The sequence below is a fragment of the Giraffa tippelskirchi genome, chromosome 2 (genome assembly GCF_054371585.1).
Source record: "Giraffa tippelskirchi isolate mGirTip1 chromosome 2, T2T-mGirTip1v1.2.pri, whole genome shotgun sequence".
NCBI lineage: Eukaryota > Metazoa > Chordata > Mammalia > Artiodactyla > Giraffidae > Giraffa > Giraffa tippelskirchi.
This window is the reverse complement of record NC_137276.1, coordinates 195,363,482-195,383,828: the sequence shown is the minus strand read 5'-3', so window position 1 is coordinate 195,383,828 and position 20,347 is coordinate 195,363,482. Positions and strand designations below refer to the sequence as shown.

The 20,347-nt window shown below is 36.1% G+C and overlaps 1 protein-coding gene across 21 annotated transcripts in view; it reads left to right on the top strand.

Annotated features, from left to right (window-relative positions):
- Positions 1-353: 353 nt before the first annotated feature.
- The window catches only part of EPHA3 (EPH receptor A3), a 393,120-nt gene continuing 373,126 nt past the window's right edge, over positions 354-20,347 (top strand). For 9 of the 21 annotated variants that reach the window (XM_081547910.1, XM_081547854.1, XM_081547865.1 and 6 more), the window contains exon 1: positions 7,600-7,756. Coding sequence is in view for 4 of the 21 variants with exons in the window: in XM_081547714.1 (XP_081403840.1) it covers positions 582-669 (88 nt within the window). In the remaining 17 variants the exon portion in view is untranslated. Of the gene's footprint in view, positions 670-7,599; positions 7,757-16,433; positions 19,587-20,347 lie in introns of those variants that run through there. The other 12 variants (XM_081547714.1, XM_081547725.1, XM_081547692.1 and 9 more) reach the window with 3 other exon arrangements.

Genomic DNA, 20,347 nt, shown 5'->3' with positions numbered 1-20,347 from the left:
CTACAATCAACAATTTATTTTTTAATTTTAATGCAAGGCTCCTGTTCTTTTAATAAGAAACATTTCTCTGGCATTTCCGTTTCTTTTCCACTCACTGTGCCATATGACACTCTGTATCAGGGTTTCTGGTTTCTTCAGGGAATTAACCTACAAGAGCGTGTATCGCAAACAATAAAATAGCTGCTTTCCATTGAAAATAAAGGGGGGGGGGTGTTTTTCTGTGCCCATCACTACTCTCCACCACCGTACCATCATAACTTCTGGGTTTCCTGCGCCTTCGGTGAGGCGGCCGACCCCCACCCCCTTCCTCCCCAGCCCTGTGCTTCAGCGCTGTCTGTTGGGCCCGCGCGCGTGGTCCTGTCCTTCTTCAGCGTCGCTTCCGACGGCACTAGGACCCAGGGAAGTCTCTGAGTGAGGTTCGCGGAACGGCAGCCAGACTCCTCCTTATCTCCAGTGTCAAACTTGACATCAGCCTGCGAGCGGAGCATGGTAACTTCTCCAGCAATCAGAGCGCTCCCCCCTCACATCAGTGGCATGCTTCATGGAGATATGCTCCTCTCACTGCCCTCTGCACCAGCAACATGGATTGTCACCTCTCCATCCTCCTTCTTCTCAGCTGCTCTGCTCTCAAGGGCTTCGGGGAACTGACTCTCCAACCTTCCAATGAAGGTAAGCCAGGTACCGCGGCGCTCACAGCCCTGCCCCGAGGGGCTAACGCTTTTCCAGGCACGTTCTCACCGAAGCGTTTTCAGGTCGCCGAGGTGCCTCTGAATAAAGCACTTTGCTCTCAGAGTAAACTAAGGAGGTGCTTTTATTTTCGGCTATCTTCTAAAGCACTTTTAGAGATAATTTTGGATTGCTTAGATCTAAAATGTGTTTTGAATCTGATACCAATTCAAGTAATTACCTTGTTTGCCCGTTATAAGCAGAAAGAGAAAAATCCTCCAGTTTTACAGTCCACTATGTTAATTGCCAAATAGCCATGGCAGTATTTTATTTCCTAATTGTGACCATGTAGTAGTACTCTGAGAAGTTTAAAAGAATATTCTGCCCTCCTCTCTAGATTCTTTAATATGTTTAAAGGTAATGACAGGTTGTTCCTACTTAGGATCATGGCATTTATGAATGGGCTAAAGGCAAATCGGAGTTTGTTGAAGCGCGGCTGTGTGTGCGGGTATGTGTGTGTGTGTGTGTGTGTATTTATGTTGTAACTGCTGTATTGAAGTGATGTGTATCCCGCCAGGCGGTGGTTTGCTCTGTGGTACAGGTTCTAATGAGCAGCATATGCCACATTAACATAAGTAATATTTGCAGGAATTACAATAAGGTTAGACTGGATTTTCTTTGTTTAAGGGCTTATCTGCGAATAGGAGATTATATTTAATGAACAGTGAAAATCTCCTGGGTAGGTGTAGTAAATAACTGAACAGCAAATTGAGGAAGAATGTTCATATGCAGCAAATGGTATTTCCTTAATGTTGGGTTATTTATTTTCCTCCTAATGGGCATTCATTCCTTTTCAATGAATTAAAGTGCAAACCTAATATTAAGGACAATAATGTTTACTATAAGATTGCGTGCTTAACAGACGCATTTCCTTTTCCCTGTATACCTTTTGTGATCTATTCCTAATGATTTGTGAATATGATTGCTAACTCTTAAGACAAACTTTTCTGAATAATTGATTGCTTTCAAGCAACACTTACAATTTCAATTTCCTCTTAATCATTTTGAATTTATAACAATAACATTTAGTAATTTATTTCACAATTCAGCAAAACTGAGCAATTGATGTGCAAATTCTACATTACATATTGTATCACTCACTAAAAACATATTGGCAAGACAGCACCATTGTATATTGTATATATCATTTTTTAGAAAACAAGTAAAAACTCAAGAATATTTAGCAACTTTTTAATTAAATATGAAAACTGCCTCTCATATTTGATGACCTACTTTCAGTGCTAATAGAGCAGTTTAATTTCATTCTTTCCTTAGTGACTGCTTTTATCAACTTGGCAGATTTCATTAAACTTTTTGTCTTTTTTATAGGGGAATTAAAAATTCTAACATAGAAGGATCAAGAAATTATCTTACCTTCAAGTGATATTTTTTCACAAATCAAATTAAAATGTTTATTTGAAAGTAATGGGCAATTATTTTTTTATGAATGAAAGGCAAGGGTAGTTATTTGTATAATGAGTAATGTATCAGTAACTTAAAATTAGTGTTTATTCTTTTTGTTCCTTTGAAAATATTAAAGTATTGATAATAGCTAGACAAACAGTAATATTATTCCCATATTGCTATGATAAATTGTATTTCTCCAGATGGAATATTTATAAACTATTTAGATAATGGATTTTAGTGAATTAATAATGCACAGGGATATAGCTGAGAGTCATTATTTTTTTGTGCAAAACATAACCTTTCAATAAATTGCAAAAGGGAAAAAGGGCCCTTTAAACTCATTGACATTTATATAAAATTCATGAGCATTAATTTAATGAAGCAAGAATTATCAAGTACAAGTTGCTTTTAAGCCACACTTTGTGTATATTTGGGTATATAGTGCATATTATTATACAAGCAGATACACATTAACAGTATAAATATAAAAAGGTAAATATATTCGGAAAACTGACATGATTACATTTAATTTGCTTGGGCAAAAGTTTATCTATCCATTGTTTATGGGATTATTCTTTCCAGGTCATGTTCTATAGTAGTGTCTCTTTCTTTTCTGAGGTCACAAAGGAAAGGTTTGAAATAAATTTTAAAATGAATGATTTAACTTGGATAATATTTGAGTAATATTTTAAATATTAAATTGAATACAATAGCTTGGGACTTAGTTGTAGATTTGAACAACATGAAAAGTGAAAAATCCAAGTATGCTCTAAGATTTTCATGTAATTCTTCTAACAATGTCATTTGAATAAAAAGCAATGCTTCTGAAAATGCATATGTTGGGTAGAAGGAATAATGATAGAATGAATCTCATTAATACAGCTTTCTGATATTAATTTTGAAAACTGAAATACAAAATACTAGGTTGCATTTAAAATACTATGCTCAAATTATATTTCCATACTACAGAAAATTTACTAGTAAAATTTACTAGAATTTATTCTGCAATCTATTATGAAGTTGGTCATGATAGAACTCTAAGAGAACAAGATCCAAGCCATTGAGTTCATTGCTAGGAAATATGCCATTGTGTGACTTTTTTCTAAGACTTGAGATTTGATAACCAAATATCAATTTTGAAATGCCATTAGTCCATGATAAGAGGAAAAAAGCTTAGAAAAACGTTTAATATGAGCTTTCCTTTTTTAAATCCAGTTACAGATAACTTTCTAATATGCTATCAAGAAGATTCCAGATGATACTTTCTATGACTGGTCTCCTCCTTGATGATTATTTATAATTTTGATGATCACTTAAATCAAGAATTGACCTATATGCTTACACAGAAACTTTACAAAAGCTGCATGGAACTTTATTAAAATTTTTTCAGATCTGTTTACATAACACACCAAGAAAAGACTTCCAATGGGAAATCTACTACTTTTCATGACAAAACAGGATTGTTATACTATGTGTTGTTAGAGAAGTTTATATATTTTCTCCTTGTTCCTATTAGATGGATGGTGATAATGATAAACAAAAATAACTTTATGAAAAGTTTAAAGCTTGATATAAAGAATTGACTATTACTTGTTCAATATCTTTTAGCAATGGATAAAGTAATTTCTTTACACACTTTTCTACATTTGAAGGCTTCTGAGGCATAATTCACTGCTTATTCTTTAGTACATAATACACTTTTCAGTACATAATACATTTTACTATCTAACAGTGTTTATAAGTTAATTACCATTCACCTATAGAGCTCTTTACATTGAAAATCAGTTTTCAAAATAAAAGTCAATAAAATTCAATCTGCATATTTATATACTACTTATTTTGGGAGACTTTTATTGGAGTGTTGGGATACTGTTTGTATGAAATGTATTTCACTGGACATAAGTCACCTAACTACTGAAGAATACTATGTGATTGTTTAAAAGTAAAACTTAGAGATGAACACTATGTTTCCCTTTGAATATTAGGCAAATAATGGAGACAATATACATTTAAATAATAGATTTTTCCCTTTTTAAAAATTAGTATGAACTGGCATCATTTTCATGTATAAACACTTATCCTCAAATAATAATACACTGTGACTGAAATATTTATAGAAAACTAAGCTATCATATCATCTTTATAGTTTTAAGAAGAGGGCTTACATTTGCTTTTAATGGCATTTTATCATTCTAGACTAAATAATTGAATGCATTATACTGTTTTGTAATTTAATAGCTCACCTAATAGCTTGCCCCTACTTCCCCCTAACAGTTATAACTGTGCTATTTGCCTGGAGGTAGGAGAAACCTTAATTTCACTATTTTATAACCCACAACAGTTAACACTTGACCTAGGTCATTAACAGGATTATCAGCAAATTTGTTTAAGCTTTTACTGACAACCTGAATTGCTACGATAATATTTTGATTGTGCCGGAAAGAAACTTCTTGTAACCTCTCAAAATCTATCATGAAATTAATTCATTCTGAATCTATATCTTCCTAAAGACTAATATTGATAATAATAATTCAAGTGGGGAAATGTCCACTTTGATGCTCCATTCTCCTCACCCTTATATATCACACCATTCTTGCCCTTGTCATAAACAAGCAATTAAAAACTCTTAAATAGTAAATATTCTGGCAATAACTAATAGACTTACAAATACAAACCAGCTTCATTGTAACTATCAACAGTTTCAATTTTATACTTTTTTATTGATGTTGTAGTTAATATCATTCTTCTGCCCAATTCAAGATATAAAGTCAATTGAATACACTTATAACTCAGAAGCAACTAGAACCATAAAATGGAAACTACAAATAATAAAACACCATTACCCCATGTAAGATTATGGTGGCATTTTATATAAAGTTGCCTTTCCCATGCAATGCTAGTAACTGGAAGCTACAATGAAAAGAACTTAAAATTAACATAAACATTTTAAACAAAATGTTGTGCACAATCAGAACATAAATGTATTTTTTACACTGTGTAGTCAGTTCAGAGAGTTTCATGTGAAGACTTTTATTGCTTAAGTTTAATTTTGGTTTACTTTTTGCTTGTATAAACAATTCAGTAGTTTCACCTTGACTTGTAAAAAAACTCATTGTCCTTAAAGATTTAATAAGATTCTTTATTATGTCCATATATTATCCATATTTTAATATTCAAATTTTGATATGTTCTTTAAGAGTCTTTCACTGTTGATAGTTTCTCAAAATAACTCTCTTCATGAAGATCCCTAAATGTTAAAATTGTTTCTGAAACTCTGGAATTTTTCTGAAATAAAATATATGTAATTTTTAAATATCAAATAATTAGTTACATATGCAAAGGATTTTTAAAGGCAAAACATATTTCCACAGTATGTTTGATTTACTAACTTCAACACAAATGGAAACAGCAAGAACTGTTCTTGAGAGTTACATTTTCCAAGTCATAAAATCTTCAAGAAAATATTAATAAAACTTTCCACAAATCATCAAAACTCGATAAGTTCTTACAGACATTTACTTACTGAGAAATCTGTGATGTGGGTTACCTTTGATTTTAGTCATTTTCCAATGATTTTGTATGGCATAACTACTAGATGGAAGGTGAATATGTATTTCTTGAAAAACCACTAAGTTTTGCAAATCATTTTCTGCCAAGATTCTCAATTTTACTTTTTAATGCACATTTGTCTTTAAAACTTTTAATAAACCTATTCTTTTAATTCCTGTTTGATAAAAGATTTAGAAAAACAGATGCAGGTGTCCCCTTTTTTGTTCTGTTTTCAGAGATCTGGATTTTATCACCAGGGAGGGTCAGAGCAGGGCTTTTATCAGTGCACAACTAGCTTTCCACAGATTTTTCAAATAAAGGGATGACTGGTGGTGTAAAACGTTCATTTTATTATTCATCCAAGTATACTGAAAACCAGAGTACAGAATTTATTTCTAAGAAATTTGAAGACCTTAATTTTTCTTCAATGACTTTAGAAATAGAAGCATTGTTGGACATTTATAAAATGCAAAGGATTCCAAGCCAGAAATCAATCTAGGCAGACACTTCTGCGAATCAGGGTGTGGGAACATGTACACACTGGGATTTCACTCCCTGGGTCTGTTACCAGCTCCCTAGAATCAGGTAGTTCTTGGAATCTGGCAGAAGCTTTTCTCCTGGAAACTCAAGTCTGAAAGTCAACACTTTTTAGTTTGCTCCCTACCAGCTTTCTGTGAAATAAAAAAAAAAGAGGGCGTGGGTGGGTGGGGTGGATTACAAAGAGAAAAAAAGCCTTTGCAAGAAGAAAAGAAAAGAAAAAGTCGATTAAAAAGATGGAGAGGTAGAGAAACGCAAAGGTTCTAAAACCAACGATAATACATCTTTTGCTTTAAAGAAAAATATCGCCTCAAGCATCTGGCTAATCGGTTTTTTATTAAATCTCTAAAAACTACACATACACGAAAAAGGGTGTGTGTGGGGGGGCGGGGTGCTGGTGAGGGGAGTTGTGTGCTTTTGTTTCTCCTCTCAAGTTTACAGACTTTTGATTTTACCCCTGAAGAAAATATTTTATCTAGGAAAGTTTTGAAAGTGTAAGCCAAACCCCCTTTGGAAGCTTGGGCCAATGCATGTGGAGGATGGATGGAATCAAAACCAGTTCAGCAAATAAAGCCTCCAGCTTGGAGTGATGTTATTAAACTGGAAGCCCTGAGTGGGGAACCCCCTCCCTCCCTTCATTTTCTAAACCATGTCCTGCTGTTCCAGTCAAAGCAGAGGGTGAAAATCCACATAATCCAAACCAACATGATGAAGTCAGAATAATAGGCAAGGAAACAGGAGGGAAACAAGTGGCAACACTGTACAAACAAACTGTGGTGAATAACCTTAGCCATGAACTGGGGTGGCCACAGAAGGGAATGAAGGCGCTTCTTTTCCTTCGCATCACACCTCCCACATTTAAAAATGCAGCACTGATTAAACTTCCAGGTATGCCCTGAGAAATTTTAGCACGAAACAGCGCTTTACTGGGAGGGACAGGGGTGTGGCGACAGAGAGATGAACAGAGGCACTCGAGGCCACCACACCCACCACCACGGCATCTTAACCTCAAATTATGCTCCGCCGCCGCGACCAGGCTCTTCGGTGCGGCGGGAAAACGGAGTCTCCCAACAATTCACTACTTTTCACTCCGCATCGGATTCAAGATCGGATCAGAAAATCCCAACTCCGGGGCCACGTCCCCCAGTTCAGCTCTCGGGGTTTGGTGGGTTCTTTGTGCCCGAGCCATCTCCGCGCCAGGAGGCCAAAGCGCGCGGCCCGAGCGCGGCGAGCAGGCGCGCCCTCCGGGAGGCGGCGGACAGCGGGTACGCGCGGAGCCCCCGCGGGGGCTGGCTTCACCCAGGAGGCGGGCACCGGGCGCCGGGCGCTCGCGGCCGGGGCGGAGACTGGAGCCGGGCGAGCGCGAGGGCGCCAAGTTCCGCGGAAACGAGCGCCGGGCGGAGGCGGGGCGGGCGAGAGGCAAACGTGCGCCCTCTGCTTGCGGCCGCCGGGCTGCCAGCGCTCGGAGAGGCGGCGCCCACCTCACCACCTGGACTCCTCTCACCTGGGGAGCGCGGGAGCTCCTGGGACGGGCCAGGCAAGTCCTGAGTTTAACCACAGACTTTGACCCGAAGTCTCTGTCGCCCCCTTTACCCTCAGCCCTCCTCACCTCATCGTTGTCAGCCTTTTCAACGTAGCGCAGTCCCCTTCCTAAATTCCCGGCCTGCCAAGTGACAGGTGCAGGAGGAGGACTCAGTTCTCCAGGGTTCTCAGCGCTCCCTGCAGAGTTGGGAGACCAGGCCCGTTCTCTTGGGACGAGCCTAAGACTTCCACTGTCCTGCTTGCTGCTCTCTTTCCCGACCACTTCGCTATTTGTTGAATTTTTGAATTTTTCAAAAGACCTGTCCTTTAGTCTCTAGACGAAAATGAATTTATTTTTCCCCAGTTTTCTTTAAAACCACCTATTAATGCCACCTGTTAAGGCCCCTCAGCGCTAAAGGGTATGTTCACAGACCCTATCCCCACCCTCGTGCACAATCAAAAGTTGTCTGTTTTCTCCTAGGGCCCCCCTGTTTGATTGACACTATTTAAAAATTATAACAGGATTTCCCACTCTTCCGATTTGGGGAGTAACCCCGGAAAGGGCCAGAAAGGGTTTCTGGGAGCAGTGTTACCGAGGTAGGTTAGTAGTGGGGATGATGCTAAAGTTTGTATGGTCTTCAGAACTTTAGTGTATTTTCATAAAAGATAGAATTGTTGAAAATCCAGGGTATACCAAAACTAAATAATGGCCTCAGTGTAATGTCCCCTAATCAGAAAACACACAGAGTTCCACTGGCTGGAGAGATTTTTCCCTTACATTATCATTCAGTACTCACTGAACCTCATTTAATCTTAAAGCACCTCTAAAGAAGGTATTGTGAGTCTCCCATTTTACAACTGAGGAAATTAAATAAACTCATCATAATAAAGTAGGAACTGAGTCAGGCCCTCTCCTGTCTGTCTTCTGATTTTAACCTTATATTTTTCTCCTGTACACAAATGCCTGTAAATTAAGGAGATATCCTTCTATTTAGGAAAAGCTCTAGTTTCTCAATCTTAATTCTACTGAGGATGCTAATTTGTCTTGGGACTTGCAGGTAAAACTTAGAAATACTCAGAGTATTGGAGTGAAAATTTAGACTTCAAAGTACTTTTTTAATAAGTACTTTCAGGAAAGTACTTCAAAGAGTACTTTGAATCTGCTGTGTTTACCCTCATAAATTATGATCATCTGGAAGAGTTAGGGACTCACTAAGAAAATAAAGAGAATTTGATGTGGACCCAGGAATAGGAGATGTGATGTGATCTGTGATGTGTTTTCTTCACACAGTCCTCCTCTGTCTTCCTTTCCTGACACTCAAACTCTGCTTACACTGGAAAGATTCTTGTCAAGAATTCCATACACAGAGAGTGTGAGGCAATTGTCACTGTAACTTGGATGTGATTTTTTTTTAATTTTATAAAAATGAAGCTTGGATTGACTACTGTAATTGTCATAAAGGTCAGTAATGGGTGGAAGTGGAACTTGGCCTAAAAAGTAGACTTCAATTTCTGTGGAAACTTTCCCGTATATAAAAGTTAATTTATAAATTACTTAAGATGAGAAAGTAAATTATAAAGATTTATCTCCTCTTTTATAAAAACACTTGTACTGTATTTAAGTGGAGACATTGAGAAAAGGTAGCTAAACAAGAGTTTTGAAAGGTAGCAAATTAAGTTGGGGGCAATTATATTTTTCGTGTGGGTATCTCAGCACATATGTTTTGCATTAATTGCTGCAATAAATTCTGTTAACCTGGCAAAGAGCAAAAATAGCATATTGATGACATCAGGCTTTCACATCAGAAAGCTGCTTTCAGTATCTTGCTTTCTTCACTGTAATGTGAAATAAAAAAGTTTTCAAACCTGTTACCCTTTAGGTTCCCAATGAGTTTTCTAACCACTCAAGCTATTGGCACATTTTCCTGTGAGCAAAGGCTTAACAGCAAACTTTTGTTTTCTCACTTCTGAAGGATTAGAATCACCAACTACTTTCCCTGCTATTTAGTGTTATAGTTCACATATGATTTTGGAGAGCTCTCTCAAATCAAGAGAATGTAAATGTGACTTCAAAGTCTCCAAACTGAGTTGCCTCTCATTTTAAGACAAAAATTCTTGACAGATTATGTGATGTGGACTGAAGCAAAAGGAGAAGCCTGGATTAATTTTATTGCTGATAAGTCTAATCAATATCAAAATTGTTACATCTTGAATTTTCTATATAGTCATTAAGGGGAGGTTAATTTATTGTCTTTTAAATAATAAAGATGGATCAATAAACTTTTTTTGTAAAAAAAGAAATAATACCCATTCCCCAACCCCCACCCCTTCCTTGATGAAAAATGAGACTGTTTACTTTTTGCCAGTGATAAAGTTAGTTGGTTTTAATCAATATGAAATTTAGATATTTTCCACTTCAAGATGAGTAAGAGAAACAGAGAACAGCTTCTTAGTAGTTAACATATACTTCATTCCCCTATTTTCAAACGTAATTTAGCAATTAATAAAATTCTATAGATTTTAGACAGATAAATTTTTAAATTTTATATGGTAGTAGTCTTCACACTGAGAAGAAATTAGGCTGGGAAGCTGATTTGCAATCATTTCCTTGTAGATTGTTTGAATAATCCTCTGGTTAACAGAACACTCTGAGGAAGTCTATGAGCAGCCCTGTGTGTGTGTGCATGTATGTGACCAGCAGTATTGTCTTCTTACAAAACTGAATCATTCCCACACTGTGCACAAAATTTTAGGGATGAATATTTACCTTTTGAAATGAAAATGAAGTAAAATACTGTTTTCCTGAATTACAGATTGGTGATGAGAAAAAAATAAAAGCAATCATTTGTTTATTTCTCACTGTCTAATCTTGTTAATTTTCCCCAACTGGACCCTTGGTCACTGATAATATTCAAAAATGACATAAAGCTGCAGTTATATCCAAATTTTTATTTTCCCCTTCAATATGCCAAAGCTAGTTATGGTATGTTTCGTTTTTTGACAGAATGAAAAGAACTGGCATCATCACAGAAACTATAAATAGAAGTTAAACTGGGTTGTTATTCTTTTATTAAATATATAAACTCCATCAAATATTATAGCCAGTGCCAAATCTTGAAAATATTTTTAAAGAGGCAGAATAAAAGAGAATAGTATTTTTCTCTTGGTTTAGTTTTACTATCTAGTTTACCACAAATAAGTTAGTACTCATTTACATTAAATCAAGAAAGATAAATTCAGAGATTTTATTATGATGTTTTTGACATTTCTGATGTGAAATTATAATGATTTGATAGTCCTTTTTATTTAACAAAAAAATATTTCCAAGTGTAATTATATATATTTCATCCAACTGAACAAGTTAGATTAATCTATGCTTACAATGATGATTTATCTATTGTTTTTAGGTAAAACTGCTTTTTTTCCTTAAACATTTATACATTGAAGAGGACAATTTTTCTTACTTCTGCTTATAAGTGATGTCCAAATTAATTCTAAATGTTTTAATATCTTTTAACAGTATATATACTATTAAAGAAGAAAAAATCTAAAAATATATTAAATTAGTATCCATTTATATTTTCCTTTCCAAAGGTGATCCTTTGGAAACTAAGGTTTACAACCCTGGCCCTAGTGAAAACAGTAGAACTCTACATTTAAATTCAAAGGCATACATTTAAAAACCATTGAAATTAATTAAGAAAAAATTAAGGAAAAAATTAACTCATCTTTCGTACCAAAATAGTTTGTTTTTTGCATTCATTTATTAACCAAGTAGTGAATACCTGATGTTTAGTTACTGGATTTTGGAAAAGAAGGTTATCAGTAGTGGTATGTTGAATGGCCTTGAAGATAATAACTTAGTTGGCACAAATGACTACAAAATGAATACTTACATAAAAACTTCTAACATAGGTATAAAAGTTGTAAAAATGCAATATGAATCTTTAAAGTAAACTAGCTACCTAAAGCAGAGTCCTGGGAGTAAAAGGGAAGACTTTTTTTTTTTTTAAGTTTTTTAAAGAAAGTTAAAAATAAGAACAATATGTTAATAAAAACAAAGGGAGTAGATTAAATTACTTGCCTAATTTCATGTGGTTCAGTTCAGTTCAGTTCAGTCACTCAGTCGTGTCCGACACTTTGCAACCCCATGAATCAGAGCACGCCAGGCCTCCCTGTCCATCACCAACTCCCAGAGTTTACCCAAACTCATGTCCATTGAGTTGGTGATGCCATCCAGCCATCTCATCCTCTGTTGTCCCCTTCTCCTCATGCCCCCAGTCCTTCCCAGCATCAGGGTCTTTTCCAATGAGTCAACTCTTCACATGAGGTGGCCAAAGATTGGAGTTTCAGCTTCAACATCAGTCCTTCCAATAAACACCCAGGGCTTATCTCCTTTAGGATGGACTGGTTGGATCTTCTTGCAGTCCAAGGGACTCTCAAGAGTCTTGTCCAACACCACAGTTCAATAGCATCAATTCTTCGGTACTCAGCTTTCTTCACAGTCCAACTCTCACATCCATACATGACTACTGGAAAAACCATAGCCTTGACTAGATGGACCTTTGTTGGCGAAGTAATGTCTCTGCTTTTTAATATGCTAGCTAGGTCGGTCATAACTTCCCTTTCAAGGAGTAAATGTCTTTAATTTCATGGCTGCAATCACCATCAGCAGTGATTTTGGAGCCCCCAAAAATAAAGTCAGCCACTGTTTCCACTGGTTCCCCATCCATTTCCCATGAAGTGATGGGACCAGATGCCATGATCTTAGTTTTCTGAATGTTGAGCTTTAAGCCAACTTTTTCACTCTCCTCTTTCACTTTCATCAAGAGGCTCTTTAGTTCTTCTTCACTTTCTGCCATAAGGGTGGTGTCATCCGCATATCTGAGGTTATTGATATTTCTCCCGGCAATCTTGGTTCCAGCTTGTGCTTCTTCCAGCCCAGAGTTTCTCATGATGTACTCTGCATATAAGTTAAATAAGCAGGGTGACAATATATAGCCTTGACGTACTCTTTTTCCTATTTGGAACCAGTCTGTTCCATGTCCAGTTCTAACTGTTGCTTCCTGACCTATATACAGGTTTCTCAAGAGGCTGGTCAGGTGGTCTGGTTTTCCCATCTCTTTCAGAATTTTCCACAGTTTATTGTGATCCATACAGTCAAAGGCTTTGGCATAGTCAATTTCATGCGGTAGGGATGACTATAACCCAGATCTTATTTTTTTTACCATTTAGAGTTAGAAAACTAAAAATAATTTGCATGAATGCATAATAAATACATATACAAGTAAAACACACTTTTGAAAGAACTGAACATTCAGAAATAGCTATTTCAGTAAGCACATATCTAAGCTCAGTGTAAATTCTGTGTGAACACATCCATATACATACGTGTGTGTTTTGGAAAGGCACATGATTGAATATGAAAAAGACCATCTCCAAATAGAAGCTTCTATTGGCTCTATTCATATTATGACTACACTACCAAGAAGAAGCACACCAAGGTTTGTCTGCATGCTACATTCTCCTGCAGTGATGAATGAAGTTTCCTGACCATCTCTAGCACAGTGACCTAATCATGCTAGTTTCCTGATCTAATTGTTTGATGCTTTCCATTGACACTATGCTCCTAATATGCAAAATAAAGGCCTAGAGTTTTGAATTAGAGTGACAGGCACGTGGCACTTCACTGGATCCTTTATGGGGTTTTATAGAGACATATATTTATACCTTGAAGTGTTGTGTGTTTGTGTGTGTATGTATGTCTATTCAACAGTCATGATGTAGGATAACAAGTTGAGATTTAGTAATCCTATAGAATATGATGTCAAAGTTATATCCTGATTTTTTTCCAGAAATTTAAACAATTTATTCTGGATTGGGTTTCTTTTAAAATTAAAATAAGTTTTGTGGTATATAAAGATCCAAAGAATGTTTTTAAATTGAAATTTTATTTCATCACAATATTTTATGTTCCTTATGTTAAAATTTGAACCCTTATATCCAAGGGGCTTCCAGGCACATTTTTCTGTTGAAAATAACTACTAATTATAATTGTTTTTCAGGCCATTTGCTTATTATATTACATTTTCATAGCCTTTGTTCAAACCCTGACTAAACAGAGCTAACATTTACTAATCAAAGTTTAGTAATCAAGTGATATAATAAGAAAATATCTACCAAGACAGCTGAATTTGTGGTATGATGGCAAATATATGTGCTAAAGTTTGAGTACAGATTTGCCCTAATGATTTTATATAATTTCAAATTGAGTGATGTATTTTAACTTTTTAATCTGTTTAAAAAATCCTTTTAAATTAGAAATAAACAGGTTTTTCTGTTAGTTCTGGAACATTTTAAAAAACTAAAATGTGTTGCAAAAGTACAATGTTTACATAATCATTAATGTTCTACTTTTAGTATCATACATTTTAGGAAACACATTTCACTTGTCTAAATGATTCATAATATAGGTTGACAATGCACAGAAACAAAGAGACCTGTGATTCTAGGGACTGCTATCAAAGCTGAGGCTGTTAATGTAGTAATACTTCACTGATGGTAGAACATCCCCACTCATTTATGTGAGAGAATTATTTTGTTATAAGAACACATTCCCAAGGGATATTTTAATAGCTGTTTTCTCCATAATAGTATTGGCATCAGAGTGACCTTCAGACTTTTACGATTAAAAAGAAAAAAAAAAAGAAAATTCTAACACTTTAAAAACAGCATAGAGTTAACATTTACAAATGTATCTGAGTTTCAAGTGGCATTTTGGTCCGTGTTTCTGTTATTTCCTGGAGCTGCTCTAGTTATGAGAACACAGATATCTTACTGTGAGGCTATGCTTTCATTCCAACAAACTCTTCCTGCTGTCGGCAAAGATTGAGGTGTGGCAGCTAATTACATTTTCTTCTTTAATCGGAGCCTGCCTGTATAGAAGTTAATCCAAAATTATTGTTTAAGAAGAAAAACTAATTAGAAAAGTTGATAGTATACCATCCTGTCCAGAAATCTGCTTATATCCCATAAATAAGTCATTAGATACTATGTGACAAATAGGTTTTTTACAGAAATGTCTAGCACTACAGAATTAAAAATATATATATACGTTATTATTTTAGTTGGTTATTTAATAGAGAAATTATTTAATAGAGAAGCCTATCCATTCTCTGGCGGATCTTCCCAACCCAGGAATCGAACCAGCATCTTCTGCATTCCAGGTGGATTCTTTACCAACTGAGCTATCAGGGAAGCCCTAATAGAGAAATTACCATAAATTAATACTTCTATGACACAAAATGCCTGTAAAATTTAAGATTATTATAGAAAGTTTTATCTGCATACAATAGATTATAGTTGACTTCATATACAGTTTTAAAACATTTTTATAATTTTTGGTCTGTGAAATAGAATACTAATGATCTATTTCAAAGATGTTTTCATTATGTTTGAAAGTGAAAGTGAAAGTCGCTAAGTTGTATCCGACTCTCTTGCAACCCCATGGCCTATACAGTCCATGGAATTCTCCAAGCCAGAATACTGGAGTTGATAGCCTTTCCCTTCTCCAGCAAATCTTCCCAACCCAGGAATCGAACCAGGGTCTCCTGTATTGCAGGTGGACTGACTACAAACTGAGCTGTCAGGGAAGCCCTTTCATTATGTTTAGGTAGAAATAAATATAAATGGGAAGTCCACCAGAACTGTTAACTAAGAATAATTAATCCTAGTAGATAAAAGTTATGTTGAAATATCAATAGATAAGTATATTAATAAAACTGACCTCTAAATTTCTTCTCAATGGCATACCCAAATGTGAACAGTAAAAATGAAAAGCTGAGCTTTGGTAGACTCCTGTCAGAAAATACATCTTGATTTCTTGATTCCATGTTATGATTGACCAGAGTAATATATAGAGAATTACAACACTGAGATCAAAATTTATTACTTCCTTTATCATTTACATCTATTTGTAACATATAAGTATAACGTAGGAGCAGATTAAAGTATTATCCTGCTATCTGTAACCTAGAGAAAAGCTATACTTTTCATCATAACAGAAAGTGATGAAAATAATAGAGATAAATAGTGTACAAGAAATGTAGCTGAGACAATTACAGTGATGCTATAAACAGGAAAAAAAAAGTCATTTTTTAGTAAAAAGACATAATCAAAGATGGTTTTGTTTTCTACCATAGTGATTTCCTAGTTATTTGCAACTGGTTATAAAAGTACGTTATAACTAAAGATTTTACCAGAAAACATGTCTATTATTAATTATAAGTCTGAAATTCTTTGGCCCTTAAACTCTACTGTTCACTTTGAAATTTCTAAATGTTTTCATAAAATGCAACTATAGCATTACCACAAAGCATATTTGTGTGTGTTTATATATATATGTATATATATGTTATTAAATAATTGAAAGTTTCTTCTACTTCAGTAAGAAATTGTGATATTTAATTTTACAAATTATTTTGTACTGTCTGTATATTAGCAGCACTTAATTTGTAAGAGGAGAATATTTGTTGAACTCAGCCTTTCTAAGTGAGCAGATAGATAGCCACTATGAATCAAAATTTTGAAATGCTCTTGAAAAAATCTTGGTGTGTTAGTGATTCTTTAAAAGTAGAACTCCAGAAATTTATGCTGTAGTTTTTCATCTGTCCTTACTGAAAACATTTGTTTGAAAAAATGTATTTTAATGGCTGGGTCCTTTAAAAAGTGTTAATACATTCTTAGTAGTAAGAAGGGAAGGTGGTGTAAATTCTTGACACAGAAAATTCTTTATGACATTGACAATGCCAGTGAACAAAGGAGTAGACATTTGATTCTATCTCTTCATCGGGCTTCCCTGGTAGCTCAGATGGTAAAGTGTCTGCCTACAATGCAGGAGACCCGGGTTCGATCTCTGGGTTGGGAAGATCCCCTGGAGAAGGAAATGGCAAGCCACTCCAGTATTCTTGCCTGGAGAATTCCATGGACCGAGGAGCCTGGTGGGCTACAGTCCATGGGGTTGCAAAGAGTCAGACACAACTGAGCAACTTCACTTCACTTCATTATAATAGAGGGTGGGGAGAGAAGAGTAAGCAAGCCTCCTGGGCATCTTAAATCCATAATTTAACCAGGAATAGTGATAGTAAAGATCAGTGGTAGGAATGAAAGCAAGGTTTCCTTCCTTCCAGAAGCACTTACAACCAATCTAAGCCAGTTTTGCTTTTGTTGTTCAGTCGCTGAGTCCTGTCTGACTCTGTGACCTCATAGACTGCATCACAACAGGCTCACTAGCTCCTGGAATTTACTCAGTATTATGTCCCTTGAGTTGGTGATGCTATCTAACCATCTTATCCTCTGCTGCCCTCTTCTTCTTTTGCCTTCAATCTTTCCCAGCATCAGGCTCTTTTCCAATGAGTCAGTTCTTCACATCAGGTGGCCAAAATATAGGAGCTTCAGCTTCAGTGGCAGTCCTTCCAAAGAATATTCAGGGTTGATTTCGTTTAGGATTGACTGGTTTGATCTCTTTGTTGTCCAAGGGACTCTCAAGAGTCTTTTCCAGCACCATAGTTCGAAAGCATCAATTCTTTGGTGCTCAGCCTTCTTAATGGTCCTACTCTCACATCCATACATGACTACTGGAAAAATCACAGCTTTGACTATACGGACCTTTTCCAGTGAAGTGATGTCTCTGCTGTTTAATATGCCCTCCAGGTTTGTCAAAGCTTTCCTTCCAAGGAGCAATTGTCTTTTAATTTTATGGCTACAGTCACCATCCACAGTGATTTTGGAGACCAAGAAAATGAAAACTGTCACTGTTTCCACTTTTTCCCCTTCTATTTGCCATGAAGTGATAAGACTAGATGCCATGATCTTAGTTTTTTGAATACTGAGTTCTAAGCCAGCTTTTCGACTCCTCTTTCACCTTCATCAAGAGGCTCTTTAGTTGCTCTTTACTTTCGGCTATTACAGTATCATCTGCATATCTGAAGTTGTTGATAATTCCCCCAGCAATCTTGATTCCAGCTGTGATTTACCCAGTCTGGCATTTCTGGTAATGTGCTCTGCATATAAATTAAGTAAACAGGGTGACAATATACTGCCTTATCATACTCCTTTACTAGTTTTGAGCCAGTCTGTTGTTCCATGTCCAGTCTAACTGTTGCTTCTTGACTCACATATAAATTTGTCAGGAAATAGGTAGGGTGATCTGCTATTCCCATCTCTTTAAGAATTTTCCACAGTTTGTTGTGATCCATCCAGTTAGTGGCTTTAGTGTAGTCAGTGAAGCAGAAGTAGATATTTTTCAGGAATTCCCTTGCTTTTTCTGTGATCCAACGAATTATGGCAATTTGATCTCTGGCTTTTCTGCCTTTTCTAAACTCAGCTTGTATATCTGGAAGTTCTCAGTTCATGTACTGCTGAAGCCTCGCTTGAAGGTTTTTTAACATAACCTTTATAGCTTATGAAATGACTGCAATCGTACAGTAGTTTGAATATTCTTTGGCATTACCCTCCTTTGGGATTGGAATGAAAACTGACCTTTTCCTGTCCTGTGGCCACTGCTGAGTTTTCCAAATCCAAATTTGCTGACATATTGAGTGCAGCACTTTAACAGCATAATCTTTTACGATTTGAAATTGCTCAGCTGACAATCTATCACCTCCACTAGCTTTGTTCATAGTAATACTCTTTAAGGCCCACTTGACTTCACACTCCAGGATGTCTGGCTCTAGGTGAGCCAGTTTACCCTATATTTTGTAACCTATACTTTGTTCTTAGTCCTTTACTTCATTCTTGTCATTGTTGTTCAGTTGCTAAGTCCTGTCCAACTCTGTGACCTCATGGACTCTAGCACTCCATGCCAGCCTCCTCTGTCCTCCAGTATCTCCCAGAGTTTGCTCAAATTCATGTCCATTGAGTGGTGATGCTATCTAACCATCTCATCTTCTGCTGCATATCCCCTTGTTTCACCTCAGTCTTTCCCAGCGTCAGGTTCTTTTCCATTGTGTAGGCTCTACACATCAGGTGGCCAAAAAATTGGAACTTCACCTTCAGCAGCAGTCCTTCCAATGAATATTCAGGGTTGATTTCCTTAAGGATTGACTGGTTTGATCTCCTTGCTGTCCTCGAGACTTTCAAGAGTCTTCTCCAGCACTACAATTTGAAACCATCAGTTCTTCAGCACTCAGCCTTCTTTATGGTCCAACTCGCACATCTGTACATGACTGCTGGAAAACCATAGCTTTGACCATAAGGACCTGTGTCAGCAAAGTGATGTCAGCAAAGTTTTTTTAATACCATGTCTAGGTTTGTCATAGCTTTCCTTCCAAGGAGCAACTGTCTTTTAATTTCATGGCTGCAGTCACCGTCCAGAGTGATTTTGGAGCCCAAGAAAATCAAATATGTCACTGCTTCATTCTCTTCTTTCTAATTCCTAACAGACAGCACGCATTGTTTTGACCAGCAAATCTCACCTTAGTGCCCACCTGAAAGCCAGTTCAAGGAGACTGAGTTAGGATTCCCTTATTTTCCTGATTGTAAACCCCTTCACCTATTTATACACTTTTTTTTTTCTATTTAAAAGCAGTGAGACTAGACAGTAAATAAAGCATGTGAAAGACATTGAGAACAATATCCAACCAGACTTCTCACAGTGTTTTTTTTTGCCAAAAGCTTTCTATTTATATCTCAACACTGCAAAACGTGTCCAATTTCAAACACTTTTAGAAGTTTACGTATGCTACATAGCTCTTTGACTAGAAAGTATTTTAAAATTAAGGAACTGAGATATTTTCTATTACAAATCAAAACTATTTGGAAATCAAACTATTAGAATATGAAATCTGGTAAGAGATCATTTGTATCTTTGACATATAACCTGGCATGAGGCAGTCATTAAAGAATTAGTCTATCTATATATTCCCACCTACCCTTAAACATAATTACCGGATTCTTTTTTGTTAAAATTGATAATTGTAAATGCAAATTTTTCAGCAATTAAAATAAACTTTTCATGGTATGCATTGTTACTAAAACTCAGACTATAATATATTTGTACATCACAATTCTATCTGCTCTGGCATTTAAACAGTACCCCTTAGACTGTGATTAGGTCTCCATCATTTTTGCAAGAGGAAAGCATTAGTAACTAATGTTCTTGCCTGTATCACTGTGAGGATTAAGACATTGTATTGCAAGGTTACAGTGATGTCTCTGGATCAGTGTATCCAGAGACATTACTCACAGCAGGTTGACTTTCAAATTCCATTAACTTTCTCTTGTCTCAATTATGCTATACTCAGATTGCTATACAACTGATCACAGCAGACTGGAGGTTTATATCATGGCCAGTTTCAGTCTAACAGTCATTACTTTAATGTGGCTAGAATCCTTAGGTTGTGTTGTTCTTATTTATCTATAAACAAAAGACACTTTATAAACCCCAAATAAGTGCTTTTGAAAAGAATTTTGATGCCAGTTTTCTTCTCTATTAGGCTATATGTTGACGGTTGATTTTCAATACAGTTCAGAAGACAAAATGGAACTGTTGGTAGTTAATATTTTAAGTTTACAAGAACATTGAATCTGTATACCATGTTAAGATCTT